This window comes from Coniophora puteana, assembly GCF_000271625.1.
Source record: "Coniophora puteana RWD-64-598 SS2 unplaced genomic scaffold CONPUscaffold_12, whole genome shotgun sequence".
NCBI lineage: Eukaryota > Fungi > Basidiomycota > Agaricomycetes > Boletales > Coniophoraceae > Coniophora > Coniophora puteana.
Window position 1 is genome coordinate 1,570,472 of NW_006913064.1, and position 22,153 is coordinate 1,592,624.

At 52.8% G+C, this 22,153-nt stretch overlaps 6 protein-coding genes across 6 annotated transcripts; 3 read left to right on the forward strand and 3 right to left on the reverse strand.

Moving 5' to 3' along the window:
• Positions 1-349: 349 nt before the first annotated feature.
• On the reverse strand, positions 350-4,398 carry CONPUDRAFT_139331 (uncharacterized protein). The gene is made up of 5 exons (XM_007774636.1): positions 4,107-4,398; positions 3,937-4,047; positions 3,379-3,810; positions 1,733-3,310; positions 350-1,678 (listed from the first exon to the last, which is right to left on the reverse strand). The coding sequence occupies exons 1-5, from the start codon at positions 4,338-4,340 to the stop codon at positions 1,592-1,594; spliced, it is 2,442 nt and encodes an 813-aa protein (XP_007772826.1). The 5' UTR covers positions 4,341-4,398; the 3' UTR covers positions 350-1,591.
• Positions 4,399-4,967: 569 nt separating this feature from the next.
• On the forward strand, positions 4,968-5,865 carry CONPUDRAFT_168382 (uncharacterized protein; the record flags this gene model as incomplete). The annotated part of the gene is made up of 2 exons (XM_007774637.1): positions 4,968-5,707; positions 5,776-5,865. The coding sequence occupies exons 1-2, from the start codon at positions 5,522-5,524 to the stop codon at positions 5,863-5,865; spliced, it is 276 nt and encodes a 91-aa protein (XP_007772827.1). The 5' UTR covers positions 4,968-5,521.
• Positions 5,866-7,285: 1,420 nt separating this feature from the next.
• CONPUDRAFT_92561 (uncharacterized protein) lies at positions 7,286-9,833 on the forward strand (the record flags this gene model as incomplete). Its single annotated transcript, XM_007774638.1, has 4 exons — positions 7,286-7,370; positions 7,426-7,645; positions 7,705-8,270; positions 9,820-9,833. 4 exons carry the CDS (start codon positions 7,286-7,288, stop codon positions 9,831-9,833), a joined length of 885 nt encoding a protein of 294 aa, XP_007772828.1.
• Positions 9,834-10,569: 736 nt separating this feature from the next.
• On the reverse strand, positions 10,570-15,811 carry CONPUDRAFT_146397 (uncharacterized protein; the record flags this gene model as incomplete). Its single annotated transcript, XM_007774639.1, has 15 exons — positions 10,570-10,701; positions 10,760-11,014; positions 11,075-11,265; positions 11,333-11,381; positions 11,448-11,494; positions 11,801-11,821; positions 11,938-11,970; positions 12,326-12,366; positions 12,888-12,924; positions 12,987-13,248; positions 13,404-13,424; positions 14,048-14,340; positions 14,403-14,476; positions 14,534-15,769; positions 15,793-15,811. 13 exons carry the CDS (start codon positions 15,809-15,811, stop codon positions 11,260-11,262), a joined length of 2,139 nt encoding a protein of 712 aa, XP_007772829.1. The 3' UTR covers positions 10,570-10,701; positions 10,760-11,014; positions 11,075-11,259.
• Positions 15,812-17,054: 1,243 nt separating this feature from the next.
• CONPUDRAFT_110073 (glutamine synthetase guanido kinase) lies at positions 17,055-19,209 on the forward strand. The gene is made up of 6 exons (XM_007774640.1): positions 17,055-17,436; positions 17,491-17,719; positions 17,776-17,911; positions 17,973-18,535; positions 18,590-19,072; positions 19,144-19,209. Exons 1-5 carry the CDS (start codon positions 17,207-17,209, stop codon positions 18,656-18,658), a joined length of 1,227 nt encoding a protein of 408 aa, XP_007772830.1. The 5' UTR covers positions 17,055-17,206; the 3' UTR covers positions 18,659-19,072; positions 19,144-19,209.
• A 1,020-nt stretch (positions 19,210-20,229) lies between these two features.
• On the reverse strand, positions 20,230-21,677 carry CONPUDRAFT_129777 (glycoside hydrolase family 43 protein). The gene is made up of 5 exons (XM_007774641.1): positions 21,582-21,677; positions 21,341-21,524; positions 21,092-21,276; positions 20,645-21,026; positions 20,230-20,589 (listed from the first exon to the last, which is right to left on the reverse strand). The coding sequence occupies exons 2-5, from the start codon at positions 21,466-21,468 to the stop codon at positions 20,328-20,330; spliced, it is 957 nt and encodes a 318-aa protein (XP_007772831.1). The 5' UTR covers positions 21,469-21,524; positions 21,582-21,677; the 3' UTR covers positions 20,230-20,327.
• Positions 21,678-22,153: the final 476 nt, after the last annotated feature.

The following is a 22,153-nucleotide window of genomic DNA, read 5'->3' on the forward strand; positions in this document are numbered from 1 at the left end:
CATCCATGCGTTTTATCTGATCACAGCAAGCTGAATCCAGTCGACTGACGCCTTCCGCTTACATGTTCAATCAGCCAAACGTGTACGTACGGTTCGACTCGGTTTGTTGTCGTGATAACCTAAGGGACGCCCATACATAAAGCTACTTGAACTCAACTTGAGCCTTTTACAACATTCCGCCACGGAAGTAAGTGGCAGCATAGGCGGCCTTGTGCTGTGGTTGACACAGGAAGCGGACGCAAGCAGAACCGATTGCGGCAGCCACGCGCGAAAACACCAGGTCACAGCCATCATCGACATCACCGGCAATTCCTACCACACCGCCATGAAGAAATCAAATAATCTTATTGCGAAATCCATACCAAAACATACGAACGAATGGGTAATATGTACTATGCGTCAAGCTTCAAGCTCTTTACGCCTCCGACACCTCCGACAACACCTCCTCCGTGTGTGGCTATAGCTACGCTACAGCGTCTATCGTATCGTACTCATACGTATACGTGTATGCACCAACCTCCGGATCCAAACCTCGCGCATTAAACAGATAATCTAATCTAAAGTGAATCACCTTCCTTCACATCCTCTCCTCTCGTCTTGCTCTGGCTTTCTGCACCTGCTCGACCGCGTCGCTGCGCCTTACATGTTGTCTCCATCTTCGCGTTCATCTTGATCCTTCGTACTCTGTTCGCCCCCTATCCACCCCACAAGCTCTCTTCAAAAGAGGCAGTCCGATGCCCTCGATCCAAACACCGCTCTGGACCCCCGCGCCACGGTCATACCGGATACGCATCGCCCATCCAAAAACCAACCGAAAAAACTACGAAAGCGGAACCGCGTGAATCCAAGAGTTGTACGTCTGACACGAGCGAAGAATCATATAAATTAGAAAGTGGGAAATCTGTATCGAGAGCGAGAGCTAATAGCTAGAGACATGCGTCGACGAAACTTGTCGAGTTTAGAGTTCTGCCAAGGAAGAAAATAAGCTGGTGCGAGAACGTGCATATGAATACGAGGATTTGGCGGGGCAAGGCAAGACGAGGCGACAAGAGATAATGGCGTACTGAACTGACTAGGCGACGAGCCAATAGACAATGAGACGATAAAGACGATACGGACAACGGACGAAGACGCGAGCGGGGCGGCAAACGACAACGGCACATGGCGAATAACTGAAGATTCGACTGCAACTGCGAGAACTTGAACTTGTGTTATAATTGATAGTGGGTAGTCGTCGTGATTATCGTGAGGTCATGAGGCTGCTGCGCGAACAGCATGTCGAGGCATAGGGTGGGGGCGACAGGAAGGAGTGGCGAGCGCACGCGGCGGAGGGGGGTGGGCGAGAGTGGGTGAAGGAGCGTTGCGTGCGCCGCGAGCGGAGGCGAGAACAATCAAGGATGAATGAATCGATGGAGGAGGATGAGTGGAGGCAACCGGATGCTGGACGATAGAGAATTTGTGCCGAAGTCCGATCCGCGATTACTGATGTGCTGTATTATCGAGGGTCTCACCCCCTCGCCGAATGCCGAACGAAAGATGCTGAGAAGAGAGAAAACTGCATAGGGGAGGCACCGCGCGTCGCACCAGAACACTAATTAAGTGAGTCCGGTTTAACACGCCATAGCACAACGGCCGTCGCGACGCCGACGACGAAGAGGCTCATCGCTGTTCGTATTTGCTGTAAAACCAGCGCGTCAATACTTCGTACATCATGAGATAACAAATAACGAACCCCGTCGGAGACGTAACCCTTCCGGCCAGCCTCGACGACCGCACTTGACGTCATCGAGTCTTCGAGCTCGAGCTCATCCTTCTCCTTCGGCGCCGCCGACCCGGACGACGACGAGTCGCCAATGCTAGGATCAGGCGTGAACGGATACCGCATCTTCGGGTTTGAGTCTATCGGGCCGATACCCATCTCCGCCTCGCTATCCTCGTTCTCGTTCTCGTCGATCGACGGCGACACCGAGCGCGACCTTGACCGTGAGTGGGAGCCTCGTCGTCTACGAAGACCCTTCTTGCCAGCGAGGCCCTCAACATTGATGCCGTTGAGCGTCCGCTCGTTCCCGAGGTCCATGGGGGAGACAGGCGAGAGGGATCTTGCCGGCGACTGCGACGTCGAGCGCGATCCGGTCCCGCCCGCACGACCACGGCGTTTCCGGCCCTTGCTGCGCGGACCATTGCTCGCGACGCTGACCGGACTAGGGGGAGTGACGAGACCACCACCGTGGGTCCCGTTCAGGCCGATCTTGATGTCACCGTGGGGTAAAAAATGGCCGTTCTGCAGGTGACTCGAAACCTGGGTTGCGATTGACGAGGAGATGCGCAACTCGAGCCCGCTCTCGAGCGTCCTAATCTTGCCCTCCCACTCGTCGCGGGCCTTGGCCAGGCGATCGCGTTCGGCAGTCCACTCTTCGCGCACGGTGCTCCACTGGCCTTCGACCGTCTTCTTCCACTCGGAGATGAGCGCAGTGAGCGACTCGCGCTCACTCTCCTCCTTCGGCTCGGGTTCAGGAGGGGGAGCCTTGGCAGCTGCCTCGCGCTCACGTTCGCGCTCTTCCTCTTGCATCCGCACCCGTTCTTGCGTGTTGACGACGAGCGCCTCGAGGCTGCCGACCTTGCTCTCAAGTTGCTGGATGGTGGTCTGGGCGCTGGCATGCTGGGCCCGCAGCTCCGAGTTGACCTCGATGGCGCTCTCGAGCTTCGTTGATAGAGCCGTCAGGCGCTCCATGAGATCGTCGATGGCCTTCGACGAGGGACCAGTGTTCGACCGTCGGCGAGTCTCGCCGGACGCTGACGAGTCCTCTGACAGCATGCCGAGACTACCCGGTTCCGGCGTGCGAGGGCGACCAAGCTCCTCTCGTCGTCGTCGACGGTCGTCATCCGTCTCCTCTGCCTCGTGCGCGCCGCTGGCACCTTCCTCGTCCTCCTCCTCGACGCGCTCGAGCTCGTGCGGAATGATGGTGGATATGCTCGCCGCGTCGTCAAAGTCTTCCTCGTCATGCTCTTCTTGCTCGTCCTCCTGTTTCGTAACCATATCCCGTTTCCGCTCCTCCATGAGATCACGGAGGGACGACATCTCGGTCTTGATGGCTTCGTGCTCTGCGAGGACGTCTTCGAGCGCACTGACTTTGGTAACGTAACTGGCGAGGGAGGACTGCGTCTCGCAGAGCTCCGACCGAAGCTCGGCGAGACCTGACGAGGAGGTGCTGTCGGGGGCAGGTTCGCCTGACTCGGAGCTATGGGCAGATTGTTCTTGAGGAGCACGGACGGGGGGCAGGGATGAGGGGTAGTGAGGGAGATTGGGGGGCTGTACGCGCGAAAAAAATCTGATCAGCCAGCCGCTCCGTACACGAGGCCAAAATGAAATCGACTTACGAGCTGCCCACCGAGGGTATCGCGAACGTCGCTCATGGCGTTCGAAAGGGAGTGCAGTTCCGTGCCAGTATCGCGGCTTTTCTGGAGCTCACCCTGCAGCCGACTGAGGATATGGTCGAAGGTGAGACCGCCCTTGCCGGGTGGCCGCATGTTCGCCATGCCGCCCATGCCACCGAGAGCGGGGTTCTGGAGTGTTGGTCGACGCTGCGGCTGGCCTTGCTGCTGGAAGGAGAAGTTGTTTTGCTGCGGCATCATGTGAGATGGGGAGGTGGCGGAAGGTGAAGTGTTGGAGTTCGAGGAAGAGGCGTGCATTTGCTCGACCCGCGCAGCAATCTGGACATCCTCCTCTGTAAGGACGCAGACGATGCGGGCGGCGACCTTGTGGTGCAGCACCGTCTTGTTGTCCTCGCCTATAATGTCGATACCGAATTCCTACGGATGCAAGAATGATGTTGCGGGCCATGCGAAGTAGACACGTGCGAGAGAGGGGCGGGCGGGCAGTGAACAACGAGGCAGTGAGCGGCGGGTATATGCGGCGAGGAAAAAAGGACAACGCACCACAATATCGTCGCTTTTGAGCTCGAATGGTTCTGACTCGACGCTCTCCGGGCTGAGCCGTTCACCATTGATAAAGGTCCCATTTGAGCTTTTGACGTCCTTGATGAATATCTAAGGGAAGGGTGCCCTCAGCCCGCGGCCCGCAAGAAAGTTCACACCGGGCGACTCACCTTGTTTGCCTCTTCCCAGACCTCGGCGTGTTGTCTGCTGAGCACCTTCGAGTCAAAGTAGCCGTTACGCTCTCCGGGGACACTCTTGGCGTTGGTTTGACGGCCTATCTTGATGCGCTGGCCGCCGGCGAGACAGATGTGCTTGGGGACGAAGGTGTCGTTGAGCGGGTAGAGGTAAAGAGCGGGATACGAGGGCTGTTGGGCCTGTTGGGGGAACTGTGGGGGTGCAGGCATCGTCGTCGTCGGCGTGGGCGGGCAGAGGGAAGGGGGAGAGGGAGGGGACGGGGGTGGGTGGGGGGCTGACGGCGTTGGCTGGCGATGGGGAGTCGTCCGCACGGGCCTCATTCGCTGCCAGTGCCACATTGATTATGTAACTTTCCCACCGCTGTGGCTGATCAACACACCAAAACTGATGACTCCATTGTTTTCCCAGATGCGGACTGCCACTGCGCCCGTGTGCTGTTCACCTGAGCATGGAGCGGGTCCCATGGTCAACGACGAGCGAATATACGGTGGGCGGTGGATGATAGATACGGGGGATGTCGACGAGTGAGCTGACTGCAGCGTGTTGATCAGGTACGCTGTTTTAAGGCGTTGGCACTTCGGGATGATCGCCACCGTCGACGCAAAAGCCTCGCGACCTCGACGCCTGATCGGAGCGGAACCGATACCTATCTTCTCGCCCACGTATGCCTCCCATCCACACTCGCCTATATAGCTTTCGCAGACCTACCTTCCATCAGATTGATCTCCTCGTTGCGACGGATAAGCTGTATAGGCTTCGCCAGGTTTCGGCCCTCTTGCGTGTCCATCGGGCACGTTCTTAGAATCAAGAGGTCCCGATGCCTCGTCATATGTGCACCGTTGTTTACACCTCCCCGGACCGACCATCCAACATTCATACGAGCTTAACAGCTGTTCACACTGGCTCGTGACCCTGAGCGACTCACGATCTCAAATAGCAACCACTCAGCAACCGGCACGGTGTCTTGCTCAATGTCTCACACTGCGCAGTGTACGCAGTGACCCGAATGCGCTTCTATCTTGGTGTCTCCAAGGGTGCTCTTTTCTTGGTTGCGGATAACCCTATGTCTCATCAGAATCTCAGAGCTTCGACGCTTCACTCATCGTAGGCTTTGCTTATCAGCGTGGTGGCCGCACGAAACACGCTGTCGTCTCTGTCCCGTTATCGTACGGTAAAAGCTGCCTCCACTCAACTCAACGTGCTAATACTTTTGCGTGCGGGGTTTCCTTTGTTATCCGCGATGAAGCCTGTGCTTAGCTCGTTATTGGCTCTTCGATCGAAGTGAGACTCGACGGCGCGTACCTTCGCTGCAGCGCGTTGTCAGTCACAGTGGCGAGGGCCGCTTCCGTTCCAAGACGCGTAGTCAACTACCCCGAGTAAGGTGCGTATCATGTTCGTCGACATCCTGGACGATGCGCTGGCCTTGAGACCTCGGGAGAACGCGCTCTACCACCAGGGTGCCTTCGAAAACAGTAGTCTCTACGACCTTGCCGCAGGTAATCTCTCCCAGGTCGTCACCCATATCGACTTTCTTGAGGGCGCGCTTGGCGATGCTGCAATCCCGAACATCATATTCGTAGTCCCGTCTTACCATGAAACGACAACGGAACCAGAGTAACTGAAACATATCTCATTTCACGGTAGGCTTTTGACCAGAGTGATCTTGGCTACCTCGGCAGGCGGGCGTTAGGCGAACTCTGGACGCTGCGGTGTGCGGAGATTCAAGCGTTCTAGGAGAACCTCTTCTGTCTTGAGTGTGCGGACACAAGAACCGAGGGGGGACGAACAGAGCCGACGTAGAGCAGGCAAGTGTGGAAAAGCGCAGTGGGCCGCGAACGACCGACATCTTTGCTACCCAATCATTACAGCAGATATGATGACATTGAAATATTGAACCACTCCCCGTGGTGCGGCCCTGCGCTAGGATGAGCACGCGACATATTTTCGGTCGTGCCTTGGCCTTCCGTTGGAGCAGATCCTCCCGCTGCGACATGCCTGAGGCCATGATTCGATCATCGCTCGATCGTCCCCCGCGTCGGTCTCTGTTGTGATCATCTCTTTCTGCTTCGGGCAAAGTCATTCCTGCAGGCGTCTAGCGGAATGTTCGCGACCTCGGGCAACTCGGGGGGCATACTGACATCCCATCTCTTGCCTTCCGTCGGGCTGCTCGGCACATCAGGTTTCTTTTGAGTAGGTCCCACAAGCGGTAGGCATTCATTTGACATTCGTGACTCGAACATGTGCTGAATTGAACGTAGTCTCGAGTTTGTTTAGTATGTTTACGCCGAGCCAAGTAGATCTTGGAAATTCGACAAAATGGATATAAGGCTCTGTAGACTTGTTCAACAGTCTAGGGTCCGTCGTGCCACAACGGTTTCAGCATTTTCAACTCTTTCAGTAGATGCTGCAGGAACCCTTACGAACGCGGCTTTTATGGCCAGGGCACTAGGTTTCGATCGTCAATTGATCAACCTGTCTCTCATTTGTTCGTGAGGACATCCGATTCTGCGACTCTTCCAGTTCTTCCCATCAGAAAGACGAGGCGGAGGAATATTGGGGCGGTGGTCGAACTGGGACTGCATGTCTTCAATATGAATGGATCTTTCACAGAGCTGTCGTACGTTTGACCCATTTTGGACTTGACATCTCTGCCATGTCGTTTCTACTGGCACCGAAGATGTGTCTTGGTTTAATAATGACGTAAACCTAGCTTGTTTATTCAGACCCATTGCGCCACTGTCTTACTCCAATGGTGCATGGAAAAGGCCTTTTCAGAACATGTGAGTGCTGAAGTCCGGATAGTAACTCAAAGTTCCGAATAATTGGCCTCGAAAGCAAGGACTCGTGAGCAACTTGGAATATGCTGAATCCGAGAAAGCGATGGAGATGAGTCTCGGAATTATTCCTTGATGGATGTGCGCTTCTCGGCAAGTCGACAAGGCAATTCTCGATCGCACCCGCTTCGAAGCTCGCAGCTGATCCAACGGGTGGTCGTTTGTCAATCTTCTCATTCCGGAGCTGGACTTTTGCAAGGTATTCGTTTTGAGACCCGCACCAGCTTCAACACGTATAAAAGGCGCCCATTTCTTACCCTGACCTCCCCAGGCCCAGTTCTATCCAGACGCGCTTTCATTCATACTCGCCTTACTCAGACATGATGTTCTCCGCCACTTTCACCTCCCTCTGCCTCGCCGCTGTTGCTGTTGCCCTCCCCGCTGAGAAGCGTGCTGCTCCCACAGGTCAGTTCTCATCCGTCTGCACTTCTCCCACAGGCCCACTAACAAGCTCTTGCAGTGACCGACATTCTGAACTATGCCTTGACGCTCGAGCACCTTGAGAACGCCTTCTACGCTGAGGGTATCAACAACTTCACCCAGCAGTCCTTCATCGACGCTGGCCTCCCCGGTTTCGCTGCCGGTCGCTTCTCCGAGATTGCCCAGCATGAGGCTACCCACGTCCAGTTCCTCACTGGTGCTCTCGGCGAGGACGCCACCCAGGCCTGCGACTACAACTTGTAAGCTCCTCCGCCTTTCCCTCCGTCAATACAAGTAATTAACGCACCTGGCCATATAGCCCCGTGACAGACGCCAAGTCCTTCGCCCAGGTCTCCTACCTGCTCGAGAACGTCGGCACCTCCGCGTACTCCGGTGCTGCCCAGTACCTCTCGGGTGGGACGCTCACCGCCGCTGCCGCCATCCTCGCTGTCGAGGCTCGCCACTCCGCGTGGGTCAATTCCGCCGTCCTCAAGGCCAACCCGTGGAACGGCGCCTTCGACACCCCGCTCGACCTCAACCAGATCTACACCCTCGCGACGTCCATCATCACGTCGTGTCCGTCCTCGAACCCGGCGCTGCCCGTCAAGGCGTTCCCCGCCCTTACCTTCGGCACGGACATGACCGCCGGCCAGGCTACCACTGTCTCGTTCAACGGCTCGGACGCGAGCAGCGCCAACGGAATGTACGTGGGCTTCATCAGCGGGATGAACACGACCATCGTCCCCGTGCAGAACGGCCAGGTCACCATTCCCGACGGTCTCATGGGCGTCGTGTACGCCGTCGCGACCTCGAGCGACTCGATGACCAGCGATAATGTCACTCTCGCCGGCCCGGCGTTCCTTTCCTTCGATTTCAAGTCGGACGGTATGTCTTTCGGTCAGCAGATGATGTGAGAAGTTGGGGAATCTCTTGGACCATACCTTTACTTTATTTGCATGCATTTCGCCAAAAACGCAGCACTAATATCGCCTGCATTTATGGACTCTTCATTTCGCTGGTCAACATAGCTTTCGTAGTATTACTTGACATATGATTTCGTGTGCGACCTGTTCCGCCTAGTTTTCGTACTCAGTTAATAATTCAATGTGCTATAATGGACTCTTCTGTCCGTTGTTTTTATACCACCTTGGTTTCTGCGAACGTCCGAACCATGCAAAAGGAATGCCGCTGTGCGAAATGTGACATTCGTATCCTTTCTCGTTACGACAGGGCACTTTCCGTTCCGCTCGTCCTTTCCCTCCATAGGCGCTAGAGCATGCACATCAAGTGCATTGGCCCTTCCATGTGTAAAGATCGCGTGGGCTCGTCTCTATGTCGGGCTCACACTAACCGACAAGAACGTGTATAGTCTAGCACGCCGAGCGTGTATCTAGTCGAGTCTGATTGAGGTGTGGGTAAGAGAGGTAAGCTACGGCTTAATTTGAGCGAGTCGCGTCGGTTATACTAGCGCTAGCCTGCAACTTCTCGCGTTACATAGAAGGTCTAAGTGTCTGCAGAGAATCTGAATAAACTAGTCGAAACAAGTGTCTGGATGTATAGGAAAAACCAAAAGAATGGGCCATAAAATCCGACATAACTGCAAGTTATATGACACCCCATTCCAACTGTGTTGCATACATATATATGCAATCCGTTATACGACGACCATCGTGCCATTCTACAAGGTTATTAAAATTTCTTTTGAGTTTCGATGTGCGTCAAAGATCATATTTTGACGGGAGGTGAGCTGGTGAATTGCTCCACCGCAGTAGCTGAGTCACTTCTACACCAGAGGACGTGTGCCCGCCGGCCTCCGCATCACCGAGACTTGCGCCCTGACATAATGCCTCGGGGCAAGATTTGCTCTGGTCAGTTGATCCGCCGGTGTTTCCAACTCGATATCATAAACACCCTATGTAGAGGCACGGTGAGCGGCGCTTGTCGGAGATGAGATATGCTTAGGACTCACTTGAGCCGTTTCCCTAGCCTGGGCACAAGATGAGAGAAAGTCCTGACGTGGTGCGTTTTTGTGTCAATATTCTGAACGGGATTACACAGTTGTCTGAAGAAGCCTCATAAGTATGGAATTCGGCAGATCATGAAATGATGGAGTGGACGTACTTTGCTTCCGAGTCCTACGAATAAAGATACGTCTGTGATCGCAGAATCTGCGGTTATAAACCCAGTCTAGACCATTATTTGAAGATCGTTATTCTCGCATTGGTATACCCGGGATAGAAAAAGACTCAGGGCGGATTATTCTGTTGACCATATCGTCGGTGGTAGGAACCCCGGTCTTGTTTTGGTACTGTCAAGAGCAGAATTTTAGAAATCACGGGAGGAAATATGGGGATTAAGATTAAAATACCAGCTTCCACGCCAGAGACACTGTAATTAGGACGTCTGCCACAGCCGTCGACACCTGCCATGTAAGCACTGCTCCTATAAATTGATGGAATTCTGCAAACTGTTTGAAGTAAACCAAGCAAACAGTGGTCGAAATTCCACCACCTATTCACATGCACAACACCCACGTGTGGGCCGAGCAAAGGACATGCATAAAACAAGGTATCGTACGGAGCGGAGTGCCGATGATTGGGGGAACGATATAGGATTTGCATACGATCGTGACACGCTACGCAAAAAAATACTTGCACAGGCGTTGAGATGAATATCTGAGAGTTAACACTGTGAACCCGGACATACCTGAATATCATGAGCACAAATCGTGTGCAAAATCTGCGATTATCATTCATTAGGTATATAGTATCAATGGAATTCTGTCATGACAATCAGGTCCTTGCCCGAAAATGAATCATGTACATTTTTGTACGATTCCATTGTCCGAATCACCTTACATGTACCTGATTCTTTTGGTGAAAAAAACGAGACCACATGCATAGTAATTGATTTTCATGGAAAAACAGAACAGTTATCACACGACGCCAACACACGAAAATCACAATAAAATCAATTCTATTAATGTACTACACAGCGAAATATGTAGCTACTGGACATGAGCTGTTCTACCCGATCTTTGTTTGTGGGTTCAGTCGCTCTGAGCAGCGTGCTCACCCACGAGCGGTGCACGAGAGGGGCCAGTGTCAGTATCAGAGTAACCGTTGCCGAGAGCCGCTGCGGACGAAGCCGAGCTCCGCGTGTGACGCAGCCTGCACTGGAGGACTCAATGGATGGCTCGGGCGGCAGCGAGCATGTAGCCTCGTGCGCGGTCGCGAGTGCAATCCTCTGTGCAGTGTGCAGTGTGCCAGAGGTTGATGTTGGTTTGGGGAATCGTGCTATCGGGGAGCGCAAAGGTCTGCAGAGGACGTCAGCGTGGGGAAGAGCCAGCGAGGATGTGTATAAGTATAGCGCACCCGTGTGACATTGCTGCTGTACCCGTGCAGTGTTCCGCCCGTGTCGACGAGCACAAAGCCCTCCGCGCCGAGCACGCGGTCCCGGAGCCGTGCGGGAGCGCAGCGTTCTCTACAGACATAACAGTGCAATCCACCTTGGCTTTCATGCCTTTTGTCCTGGGTGGTATGGAGTGCGGGCGAGCAGTTGTCAAGAGGTAAGAGTGATGGATAGATAGACAGGATGGTACGGGGAAAGAACGAAAGAGTAGCTAGCAGCTGGCAAGGGATATGAAAGGGTCGGTGTAAACAGATAGAAGAGAAATTTTGGAGACATACCTTCTCCACCTGCTCACACTCAACCAACTTGCTCGTCCCATCCACTTTCATCCATGGCTAACAACCCCGTCAGCACCGCGCAACGGGCAAAGAGAGTCCAGGGCGCTGCTCCATTGTGCTGGCGACCAGAATGTTCGCATTCTCAATCCACTTTGGTGAGTTGACCGTGATCGTTTTGTCGAGAATTAAACCTGGACTTTATTAGCCAAGAACTAGAGGGATGCGGAGCGAAGGGAGATGGGAGAGGGAAAGACTCACATTCGTCGATATCTGAGCCCGCCAGCTTCCCACCGACCCTTTCGATGATCTGGACATATTTGAGGACTGCAGGAAATCGTGGTGGTGGATGGATGTCTGGATGCGTGCTACTCACGCTAAGTCCTCGCGCCCAGCCACATAAAGGTAAGAGTTCACACGCCACTACGCTGGAAAACCAAATGAAACTCATGCTATAATGCAGTGATTATCACTTGATGTCGGCGACCTGCATTCATGATCACGATCTGAGTAAGTCAATGTGATTCTATATTTCAAGTCAAAGTACATCATTTTTATACATCAGGTACACAACGGTGACGTACATGACTTTGAAATCAGGTCAAGAACGTATGATTAAACAAAATCAGATGCCACGTACCTTGTGCATACCTGAAAATCAGGTATATATATTTTTGCAGTGTAACTGGTTTGAATGACTGTTGTACTTAGTTTTTAGTGTGCGCGTACAGTCACGATCGGAGCCAGATACTAAGAGTAAATTGAACAATGCGTGAGTAAATGTTTGTTAAAGCGAACCCAACCGCAATTAGCACTGAAACGTATTTACTCAGTTGCAAACGTTCGGTAAAACAATTGCTACTTACACAAAGGGGAGAGTTCGAGAGCTTCATCGGAGCCTGCGCGGATGTATGGTTGTGAGTTTTCAATAATCAAGGGCAACAGTATTCTTACCCTAACGCTGGATCAAAGGCTCGTACACCATAAGCATGTCGCATATCGTGTTGGCGGTTTCAAGAACCAAGACATAGAGAACCTTCAGCAGTAAATTTCAAGGTCAGCTCGCCATTCAAACTTCATCGCAGCCTATTTTACCATGTAACGTATACATCGTGTGTCACTAAGGCCCGAAAGTTCAGTGTTAGATCTTCCAATATGTTACAATGCCCAACCTCTTATAGTTTTGGTGGCGCATAAAAGTCTGAGAACACGGTGAACATGGACCTTATGTTGACACTAAATCATCGGGCGCACCTGTACAACTGTTGCCTGTGGAAGTATAATAAGCGCTGGACCTCGAGGGCGTGAGTCAGGAGTTTACCTACAGCATATAAAATACAATTAATCAAGCTCGAGGTTGGTTAGCTTTGTGTTGACGTCAGGAATGTTATTAAGAGCGCCGCCGGGGCCTTAGTCAAAGTGTATACGGCACCTTAATTTCCATTATGATTGCCTTCGCTGTCAGTGTTGAGGGCTAACTAAACTCTGAAGCCCGAGCGAGCACGAAAGTACTAACTGTCCACCCTCGCTTTGGCCCCCCGAAGCTATAGGGGGGACAGACGGTTACGGAAGATACGTTAAAGCTCCGACTTCCCACGCCACCGCGAGCCTAAGGTAGAAAAACTACAGTAGGGCAAGCAATAGATATTACATTAAGGTGCAACCGCAATTGTGGAAGGGTCCTGAATTATGCGGCGCATAAGGATCGTCCTTCACAGGACCCCACACAGAAGGGACCTAAAAGTCGATACACATGAGTCTGCCAACCGAAATACGGGCAGGGGCCCGACCCATAAATAAACTTTAGGTCACGCACCAGGTGATCCTGTGTACTTTTGCAGTACCGGATGAGACTAGATATAGTCAGGCAGGTGTCAACATCGTGTGATGCTCATGCAAAATTAAAATCATTTACCTTGCTGAAGCCTCGCTGATTTTCATACACGGTCGCGCGAGGTCTTCTCTCAACCGTTGGTTGTATTCTACAAGTCGGCGTAGCTTGAGCTCGGACGTTGACTGTCTTTCGGGTCGTGAGCTCATTACAAAAGCAGTAGCCTAGATCAAAATGGCGTGGAAACGAAGGTGGTTTGCGTTGAGATGAGCACGAAACGTTTGTGGTATTTAACGCTGGTAAACGTAAAGGGCGGCCATCAATGGGTTCTTGCGTGAAAATATAACTACATAACATCAGAACACACATCACGGGGTCAGTGTGATCGGGGAAGATGTTTTGCAGATCGGATTTTGAGAAACAACTCAAATATTATGGGAAAAGCCTGATCGCGATCACAACGGAAGATCACATCGGTACGATGTCTTCCATCTTACTTACATCCGGTCACCACTCTGCAAACTACATCAAGCGTTTTCTCTGGAATGTCATGTGTAAGTTCTCTTGCTTTTCTGACCAGTATCTTTGTCTTTGGGGCTAACTCAAGGATTTGAGGAAGCTATCCTACCTAAACAGCACCTTGTCAAGAGAAGATAATGTCCATCAAATTCTATCAGTGCAGTCGCCCTAAAGTTTTCAAAGTGAGCCGGATGGTCTCTATATGTGACCTATTGAATGCACGATAGCTCGGACCAGCTTTTGAAAGGCCTGAGAACGATGAGAAAGGTGATCTATGTGTATCATTTTTCAGGATGGTTTGCCTCTCTTCCTCTTCCGTCGACTTTGTTGTTTATGCCATCTTTCCAGCTCAGCTTCCGTCGACGTTGAGTGCATGATACTGTATTATCGACAATCGACAAAAATAAAATCTCTCAGTAGTGAAAATCGCGAGAAAAAGGATACTTTGTGTTATCTATGATGACGCTCAATACTCTTCACAAACAAGCTCCTTCCGGCTCCTCTAGCCTCTCAACGTAGGTTATAGAATATACGCTACTAAGTTGATTAATGAAGTCACCTGACATGCCACGGTGGACTTTCAAGCTCAAGGACCACTAGACGCCCCATTTTGAGCCAGAACTCACGCGTATAGAGCATTAGGGTGAACTGAACCCAACAATTTCGAGCTCGTCCCTGCATGCCGCCACCTCTCCCCTATTTCCCATGAGTGCGCGCAAACGTCGTCACCGTCCTCAAGCTCATAGTAGCCCTTATCTCCCCAATACAGGCGATCTTCCTCAGCTGGCCACTCGTCGATGAGATTGGCAAGTGTCTGAATGTGTACGTATGCAGAAGGTTGAGGCCCTCGAGGGCGACGAACTGCGAGAATGGTGAGGATAGTCATCAAGACCGCGAGCACGAAGACAAGATTTAACATCTACAATGGCGTCATATAAGGTTATGAAATGTGGAGCATTAGGAAGAAAACTTAATACACACCTGGACTGGGTACCAGGTCATGTCTATGAAGTTTATTCCTGTATCCGCGAAACTGCTCAGGCTTGACATCCAGTCTTGAATTCATAAATCAGCACGGTATCATCATGCCTAGATTGAGAGTGTCTGCTTACGAAGGAGAGGCTTTGTGAGGGTCACAAAAGCGTTGAGAGGGCTGGAAAAAACAGATTTTACAGGACTAATGTTTGATCTAGCACCGCCAGGATTGGTAGCCTGTCTCCATGACCTCTCGTCTTGCAGAGTGCACGCGACGATTCCCGCAAGGTGCAGAGCAATAGCCAGAAAGCCTTGCTGCAGGAGATTGAAACCATAGTAAATAGCCCATACTTTCGGCGTACTGATTGAGTGTTCGTTTTTAAAGCTAGTCCATAACGTCCCCGGAGTGTTGTCTCCCACAAAAAATGTCCAATTCCATTTGAAGTATTCTTCGTCTTGGCTGTGTGTCGAGGTCACAAGCCACCAAGCCCCCCACGCAGCGTAGAGAAGGGTAAAGAGCCACATGGTGAGTATGATTCTTCGAATATCCCGACGTGCCTGCCAGGCCGACGGCTGGATCAGCAGAGGAGCTCGAGGAGTTACAGATATGCTCGCATCGGATATATCGCACATACAACGACCTGCATTGCGACGAATATAGCGTAAGCGGATTAGATCCGAGGTCACGCTAAGCGCTGTTGTGCTCCACGTTGCGACCGGAATTGTCCGCAAACCGCATAGAACAACGGATGTCTGTGCCAGAATGCAAATACCCAGGGTAAAAAGTGGGATCTCCCAGGCGCTGACAAATTGCCAGGTATTACCACTAGAATTTCCTGCGGATTCTGTAGCAATGATAGCCGAAGCTGATGTAAACGAGAGCATAAGACAAATTGTCATGAATATATTGCTAAGAACACTATTTGGCCCCGTCCAACGACGCCGTTTTGTAGCTGTAAACAGGCGACCGTTGGTGTTAAACTGCAGTCGATCCTCCGAGAGCAGTGCTGAGCGTAGCGTGATTTCGTGAATGTAGCCGAGAGATTCGACGCAGAGGGTGACAATGCCACTAATGCCCAGCTTCAGTATCTCTGGTGAGGCGACGCTCTCGGCATCCCATCCTGGAGCAAACGGGTGATCAGGGCCAGGTATGACAATAGCGAGATATATGGATAGGGCCAAGCAAGCCAGACCCATGCTTGCGGTGCAGACCAGAATGACATAGGCCAGCCATCGATGTGAGACGCCTGAGATTAACGTAGGAAGAGGGGGGAGATGTTTGTGTGGGGACCGGAGCAACGATGGCACCTCTACAAGCCTTCGGTTGAGGCCCTGCTGAGTGGTGACTAGGCTGGATGTCGTGCTCATAGGCGCTGAGAAGTCATGAGGTAAGAACGTGAAATGGATGCAGACATGTTGAAGAAGTACTACCTGCAAGGATACGGTCCACGGACAACGGGCTAACTGGGTGTCGAGATACGCCCCAGATGGCCACCGTGACCTATATATATTCCGAGGGGTGTTCACCCCGCCTTCAACGGATTGGGTGAGAAACGAGTGAAGTTGATAGTTGCCGATGCTGATGCAGATGTGTAGAGGGCTGGCAATGTCCCGGCCGTGCTGCCCATTATAAGAAAGGCGCACTTTCATGGACCATCAGAAGATTTAAGAAGGGCTGAAGAATGCTGATGATGCCCTCAATCGGGTTTTGCGTGTGACTGCCTTGATCGATCAGGTAACGGCTGGTCTGGGATGCGACGTGCCCATGATCATCGGGTCGACATTGTTACTTGATTGATTTCTGTGTAGCCATAAGGATGTATGCTGAACGACTGAGCGCAAACGAGCGCCCAAAATGAGGTTAGGAAACGCTCATATCATACAGCCGTAAACTACTCTGCTCATAATGGGCTCTTTCGTCTTTTACTATCGATGATAGTACTAAACGTGAATGAGAAATTCAAACATGTCCAGACCTTTTTAGACGACGAATAATAACACATGAGACGACAGACATTCAACGGCAAACAATCAGCGGCTATGTGAGATATCTTGATTCTGATGTTGATGCCTCAATGTAACTTGGCTACATGCAGTGGTGCTGTTAGGGACTGCGGTGGAGACGAATTGAAGCCCGATGCAATCGGACCAAGGATCAGATGTGCCGACCCCACGTACTCAGAATATACACCAACCCCCTAATATGTCACGGTAGAACAAATAGCTCAGGTGCGGTGTTAGATGTATCATGTCGCGGTCGCTTTCAAGTCAAGTAGGTCCAACTTCTGATGACATCAATGACATAGAACTCAAGAGGCCGTGGGACTCGGAGACGAAACCTTAAAATGAACGTTCCATGTCAAGCTCTGCTTCAGTGCATGCAAGCTGTCGCCCCCACCGTTCACGCCATGCCATCCTCCGCATCAAGGAAACATTCTCCTTGTAGCGGACTTTCATGCTGCTGTTCAACTCTGGGATACTTGAAGAATGATGTAAACTCAGGAACTCACGTTCAAGTTCAATATATAAAGCTTTAGTCTGCGCCTGGAGCCAACTACTCAATGCTCTCCTCCATGTCCACATTCCTGTCATCTCTCCGCCCATTTTCAACAATGACATCCACAGACTCTACCATCCATTATACCCTCAAAAACGTATCAACAGGCACCTTGTCTGTCGAGGACCTCGACACCCTCCAGATCGAGTTCGTCCGCGTTCAATGGGCCGACGTCGGGAACGCGCTTCGCTGTCGCATCCTCCCCCTCTCGCACTTCAAGAAGATCCTAGGGACATCCAGACCTGGAGTGACGATGACGACGGGCGCCCCTGTCGCTGTCTCGAGTGAGCTCCCGCCTGGGTACACTGGGATCGGCGAGTACCTCGTCGCAGTCGACTTGGCTACTCTTCGGCTTTGTCCATACGCGGACGGGCACGCGGTCGTTCATGGATTCTTTGAGGAGAAGGTGCCCATCAAGGTTGAGGGTGGTCAGAGTGTGGAAGTTCCGTATTGCCCCAGGACGCTGTTGCGTCGCGTTACCAGGTACGTATCCTAGCCTGTTGCTTGGCAGAGATCATCTAATCGAACCGCCTCCAGAGAATCGAAGGAGAAACATGGTGCCGAGTTCCTCGTAGGATTCGAATCGGAATTCATCCTCCTTGAATCGACGAGCCCCGCGAAGGCCATCAATGACAGCGGATGGTGCAGCTCGAGTGCCTTCAATGCGGGTACGAGCGGCCAAAAGGTTTTGGACGAAATCGCGAAGTGCATAAAGGCGTCGGGTATTGAGCTCCAGATGTACCATTCCGAATCTGCTCCTGGTCAGGTACGTAAATGGGCCATCATCTACGAGTGCGTGTCGGTTGATGTACCGTACGACAGTACGAAGTCGTGACCGGGCCTTTGCCACCACTGGAGGCCGTCGACGCTCTTATCAACACCCGCCAGGTAATCTTCAACGTCGCATCCAAGCATGGTCTCCGCGCGACGTTCGCCCCTCGTGTGTATTCTGATAACTGTACGATAAATTTTCCATATTTCATCACCCTATCCTCATTGACGTCCTCGTTTGCATGTAGGTGGTACCGCATGCCACGCCCACATCTCTGTTCATACACCTTCAACATCTCAGCCGGCTTCCACCACCTCTCCCTACCTGAACACCCTCGAAGCCAAATTTCTCTCCGGGATCCTCAAGCACCTCACTGCCATTTCAGTCTTCACACTTCCCCTCCCCGCCTCATACGCCCGCGTCGCCGATGGTATTTGGTCCGGCGGCACTTGGGTTGCCTGGGGAATTGACAACAAAGAGGTTCCGATCCGGTTGTGTAATGCTCACTCGGCCTCGTCGCGGAACTTTGAGGTCAAGTGCATCGATGGCGTGGCGAATCCGTACTACGCACTCGCAGCTGTCATAGGCGCTGGCATGGACGGTGTCGCCACGGGCGAGGAGGTCAAGGCAAAGGACTGTTCGGCGGACAAGGCGCCGAGCGAGATGGACGATGCCGAGAGGGCGCTGAACGGGGTCACGGACAGGATGGCGTTGAGTTGGGAAGAGGCGATTACGAAGCTTGAGACGAGTCAGCGCATGAAGGAGGTGCTTGGTGCGCCAGCCGTCGAGGCGTATCTCGCTGTGAACAAGGTCAGTTGCCTTCTTGCGCTATTAACTATACATGCTCAACATTTTGTATTCAAGTGCCTAGCCGCTCATATGGGTCAAGGTAGCGAAGAGGAAGCGATTACGCGTCTCGTCGAAAACTACTGAGTCAGTCCGCACGCGGGTGTATGACTATTGCCCAACTACCTACCGTGTATGTGGCAACTTGAAGACAATTTATTTGGACCTTCTACGAATACAGAGCACATGTCCCCGTCATGAGATAGCAATATTGATGATCACTGTAAAACTAACTCCAAACCATTCCCGATCCCGAAATCCGGCCCATCACTTTACGGACCCACTTTTCTTTGTGAACCAACCCCCTAGCTGTCATGAGCGTCGAGCTCTCGCACCTCATAAAATGCTGACTGTCCTCCTGCTCATCCAGTTTTCCTCTGATGCAAGCTCCCGACTGCTCTGTGTCTGCTCGCACGGCGAACAAAAGCAAGACGCCATGCAGTCCTTGAACGGCGTCCCAGCCAGCTTGTGCCTCACACGTAACCCCGTTCGCGTGCTCATCTGTTGGTAAACGTCGATGCGAGGCTGAGCTTAATCGTTCTTTTAACAGTCGTAAATGACCGGTTACCCACCTGCAGGACCCAGCCGAAGCACAGGCACGGCGTGAGCATACAGTGACAGCAGCAGTCGCCGTTGCATCCGTTACCGCCGTGTTCGGGATCAGACGCGTTATACAGCTCGAGGTACTCGAACCGCTGCTTATTCTTGGCGTAGACGATGCTCGGGCAAAGGCACGCCAGGCAGCCTGTTGCGATATCAACATAAAATAACGAAACATCAACGTCAGAATGACCGAATCAAAGGAAGGATAGAAAACGCACAGGTCCCAAAGTCGCCAAAACAATCAAACAGGCCCGTGTTCCACTGGTTCTGGTGCACCTTCATGTTCCTCGGCCCGCCCGGGTACCGCCCATCGCTTGGCACCTCCCTGTCCTCCGCGTACCCGTTCTCGTGCGCGGGCTGGCCGCTGCCGGGGGAGACGTACATGGACATGGTCGGCGTGTGGTGCAGCTGGCTCTGGCGGACGGTCTCCGTGCCGTCCGCACTTGCGTTGGATGGCGCGTTGGAGGGTGCGGCTAGGTCGTATGTCTGCTTGGCTCGCCCACAACGAAGATTAGATTCAAGATTCAGAGTATTTGATGAGGTGGGAATATTAAAGACGAGCGATGAGAACGAAGGATGGAGGAAGAAAATTGAAAAGGGGGGAAATGCGATGGACTTACAGGAGGGTGGCTGTCGAGCGTGTGGTGGAAGTGGTGCACCTCCGACTGGACGCCGCACATCGCGGGAGATTGAGACTGGGCGACGACACTCGCGCTTTCGTCGGGCCCGGGGCGCATCGTTCTTGGCTTGGCTGCTGCACAAAAGGGAACGGGGAAGATGGAGGAATAGGAGAGCGGTGGGGCAGAACGTACACTACAGGGGGTTATACGCACCGACTTTAGGGGTTGTTGACGGCAGGTTTCTTCGCGGATGCGTCATAGAGTCTCTGCGGGGCGGGGAGACGAAGCTGCTGCGGATGACGAGGGGTTCAGCGCTATTATTACTGCTCGAGAGTCCCTTTGATTTTCACGCTGTGGGCGCCGCCAAAACACGTACGTCGGTGGTCACACTAGCAATGAGCCGATATAATGTGGAGACGGGTGACACAAGGTCAAAGAATACCCAGAGAAGGCAAGTTGATTGAAGCCCATACAGCCCTAAATCTGAAGAATACACATCGCTCTACGTACAAGCACGTACTTTATTCCAAAGCCTACGCCACCGAGGGGTTATCCCAGGTCAGTGTCGCGGTGTACATCGCACGCGTGAGCGGGTCGGCGTTTATCTGCGCATGGAAAACCATGAAGTCCCCGCTGGGCAGCGGCGTCGCGCCGCCGGGCGAGACGAGGCCGTAATCGCCTGGGGAGATGATAGCGCCTTTGCGTGTGTAGGGGCCCGCGACACTCGGCGCGGTCGCATAACGGATGTCGTACGCGGGGTCGTTGAAGCAGTGGGAACTGTAGAACAGGACGTAGCTGCGCATAGGTTAGCAAGAGCGCTAACTGCGGCAATTGAAGATGAGTTACTCACTTTCCGTCTTTCAGGATAACCACGGGCGCCTCGACGAGGGGCCCGTCCTCTGATTCGATTCTGTCCAGGATCTGCTGGGGATTACCTGTTGGCGTGACGCCGTCGGCTTCCATCTGCTGGAGCATGATGGGTGTCGCGTATGCGCCGTTGGCATTCCCGCAGGAGCCACCTCCGCCAAGTGCGCTCCCGTCGACCTTGTAGACAACGTAGCGTGTCCCATCTGTGTCCTGGAACCCGGAGATGTCGATGGATCCGCCTCCTGCGGCATTGCACGAGATGGGTGCGCTTTGTGGCGTGAAAGGTCCCTTGGGATTCGTCGAGGTTGCCGCACCGACACAGTGCGAGAGGCGGTCGGTGACTGTGGGGTCCTTGGCGGCGTAGTCTGCATAATTAGGGTTTGTGGGTGTAAGGCAGTGTACAAGTGGAGAGGTATGGGTGCATATGTACACAGGATGAAGGTCCCATCATCCCTCTGCACAACGTCGGGTGCCCATGTCGACCCGGTTACAGCCCATGGACCTACGTCTGGGAGCGCGTCAGAGCTGGTGAGCGCCCAAGTCGTGCCGTTGTCGGATGAGGTGGCAAGTTGAACGTTAATCGCCCCGCCGATGTTGTTCGTCGCATACGCGTATCTACAAATCGAGCAGCGACGATGGTCAGCACACCCATTCAGACAGGGGAAATCAAGAGACGCACGAGGTTCCTCCCACCTGGATCATCGCTGGATCCGGGAAGTTTGCGTTTATGACGGGGCCCGTGACGGCTGCTAATGCCAAAGAGGAAAGAAGCAAGGTCGAGGCGGCGGAGCGCCTTGAAAACGGCATCTCGAGACCAGAAAAAGGAGACGATGTACGGCAAAGAAAGGCTGGATACAAGTGGGCTGACGCAAATGTCAACTGGGGGTGTCTTCGAGAATGGTAGAGGAAGATAGACAGACATATTTACGATGATTAAGGTTTTATAGGCGGACCGCACCATGAAGGCAATCCTGATCCTCGCAGACAGTGGCACCTAGCGGCACGCCTAATGGCGTCCTACTTGAACTGATGACCTCTCGAACCGCGGCAGGAGAAGAAAACATGAAGGCCAGATGATGGGTCAGGGACACATTGTTGTTCTGCCGCATGCACACAGGCAAGTGCTGTGTCTAAGTCCGGGGTGTGCCTCGGGAGATAGTGTTGAGTGTAGTTAAACGTTAATCCCTGTTGGTCCTTGGCAGACCGACATGGCTTTGAGGTGGGAATGCTGGCGAGTCGTGTGTCACCGAAGTGTGTTGGCATTGAATCGAACTAAGAGATGGATAATGCCGTGTCAAGGAGAGAAGTGGCGGTCAGTCGTGACCGTGGCCAGCGCGCGTCCGGAGACCGGACGCATGTCATGTTTCGCGGAGGGGGTTTCGAAGAGGTGGTAAAAGAGATGCACGCTAGCCAAGGGTATACGCGCAACTTGTAGTGTACAACACGTTCAACGTTGAAGGTAAGGATGGAAGCGAGGATGGTATGCACGTGG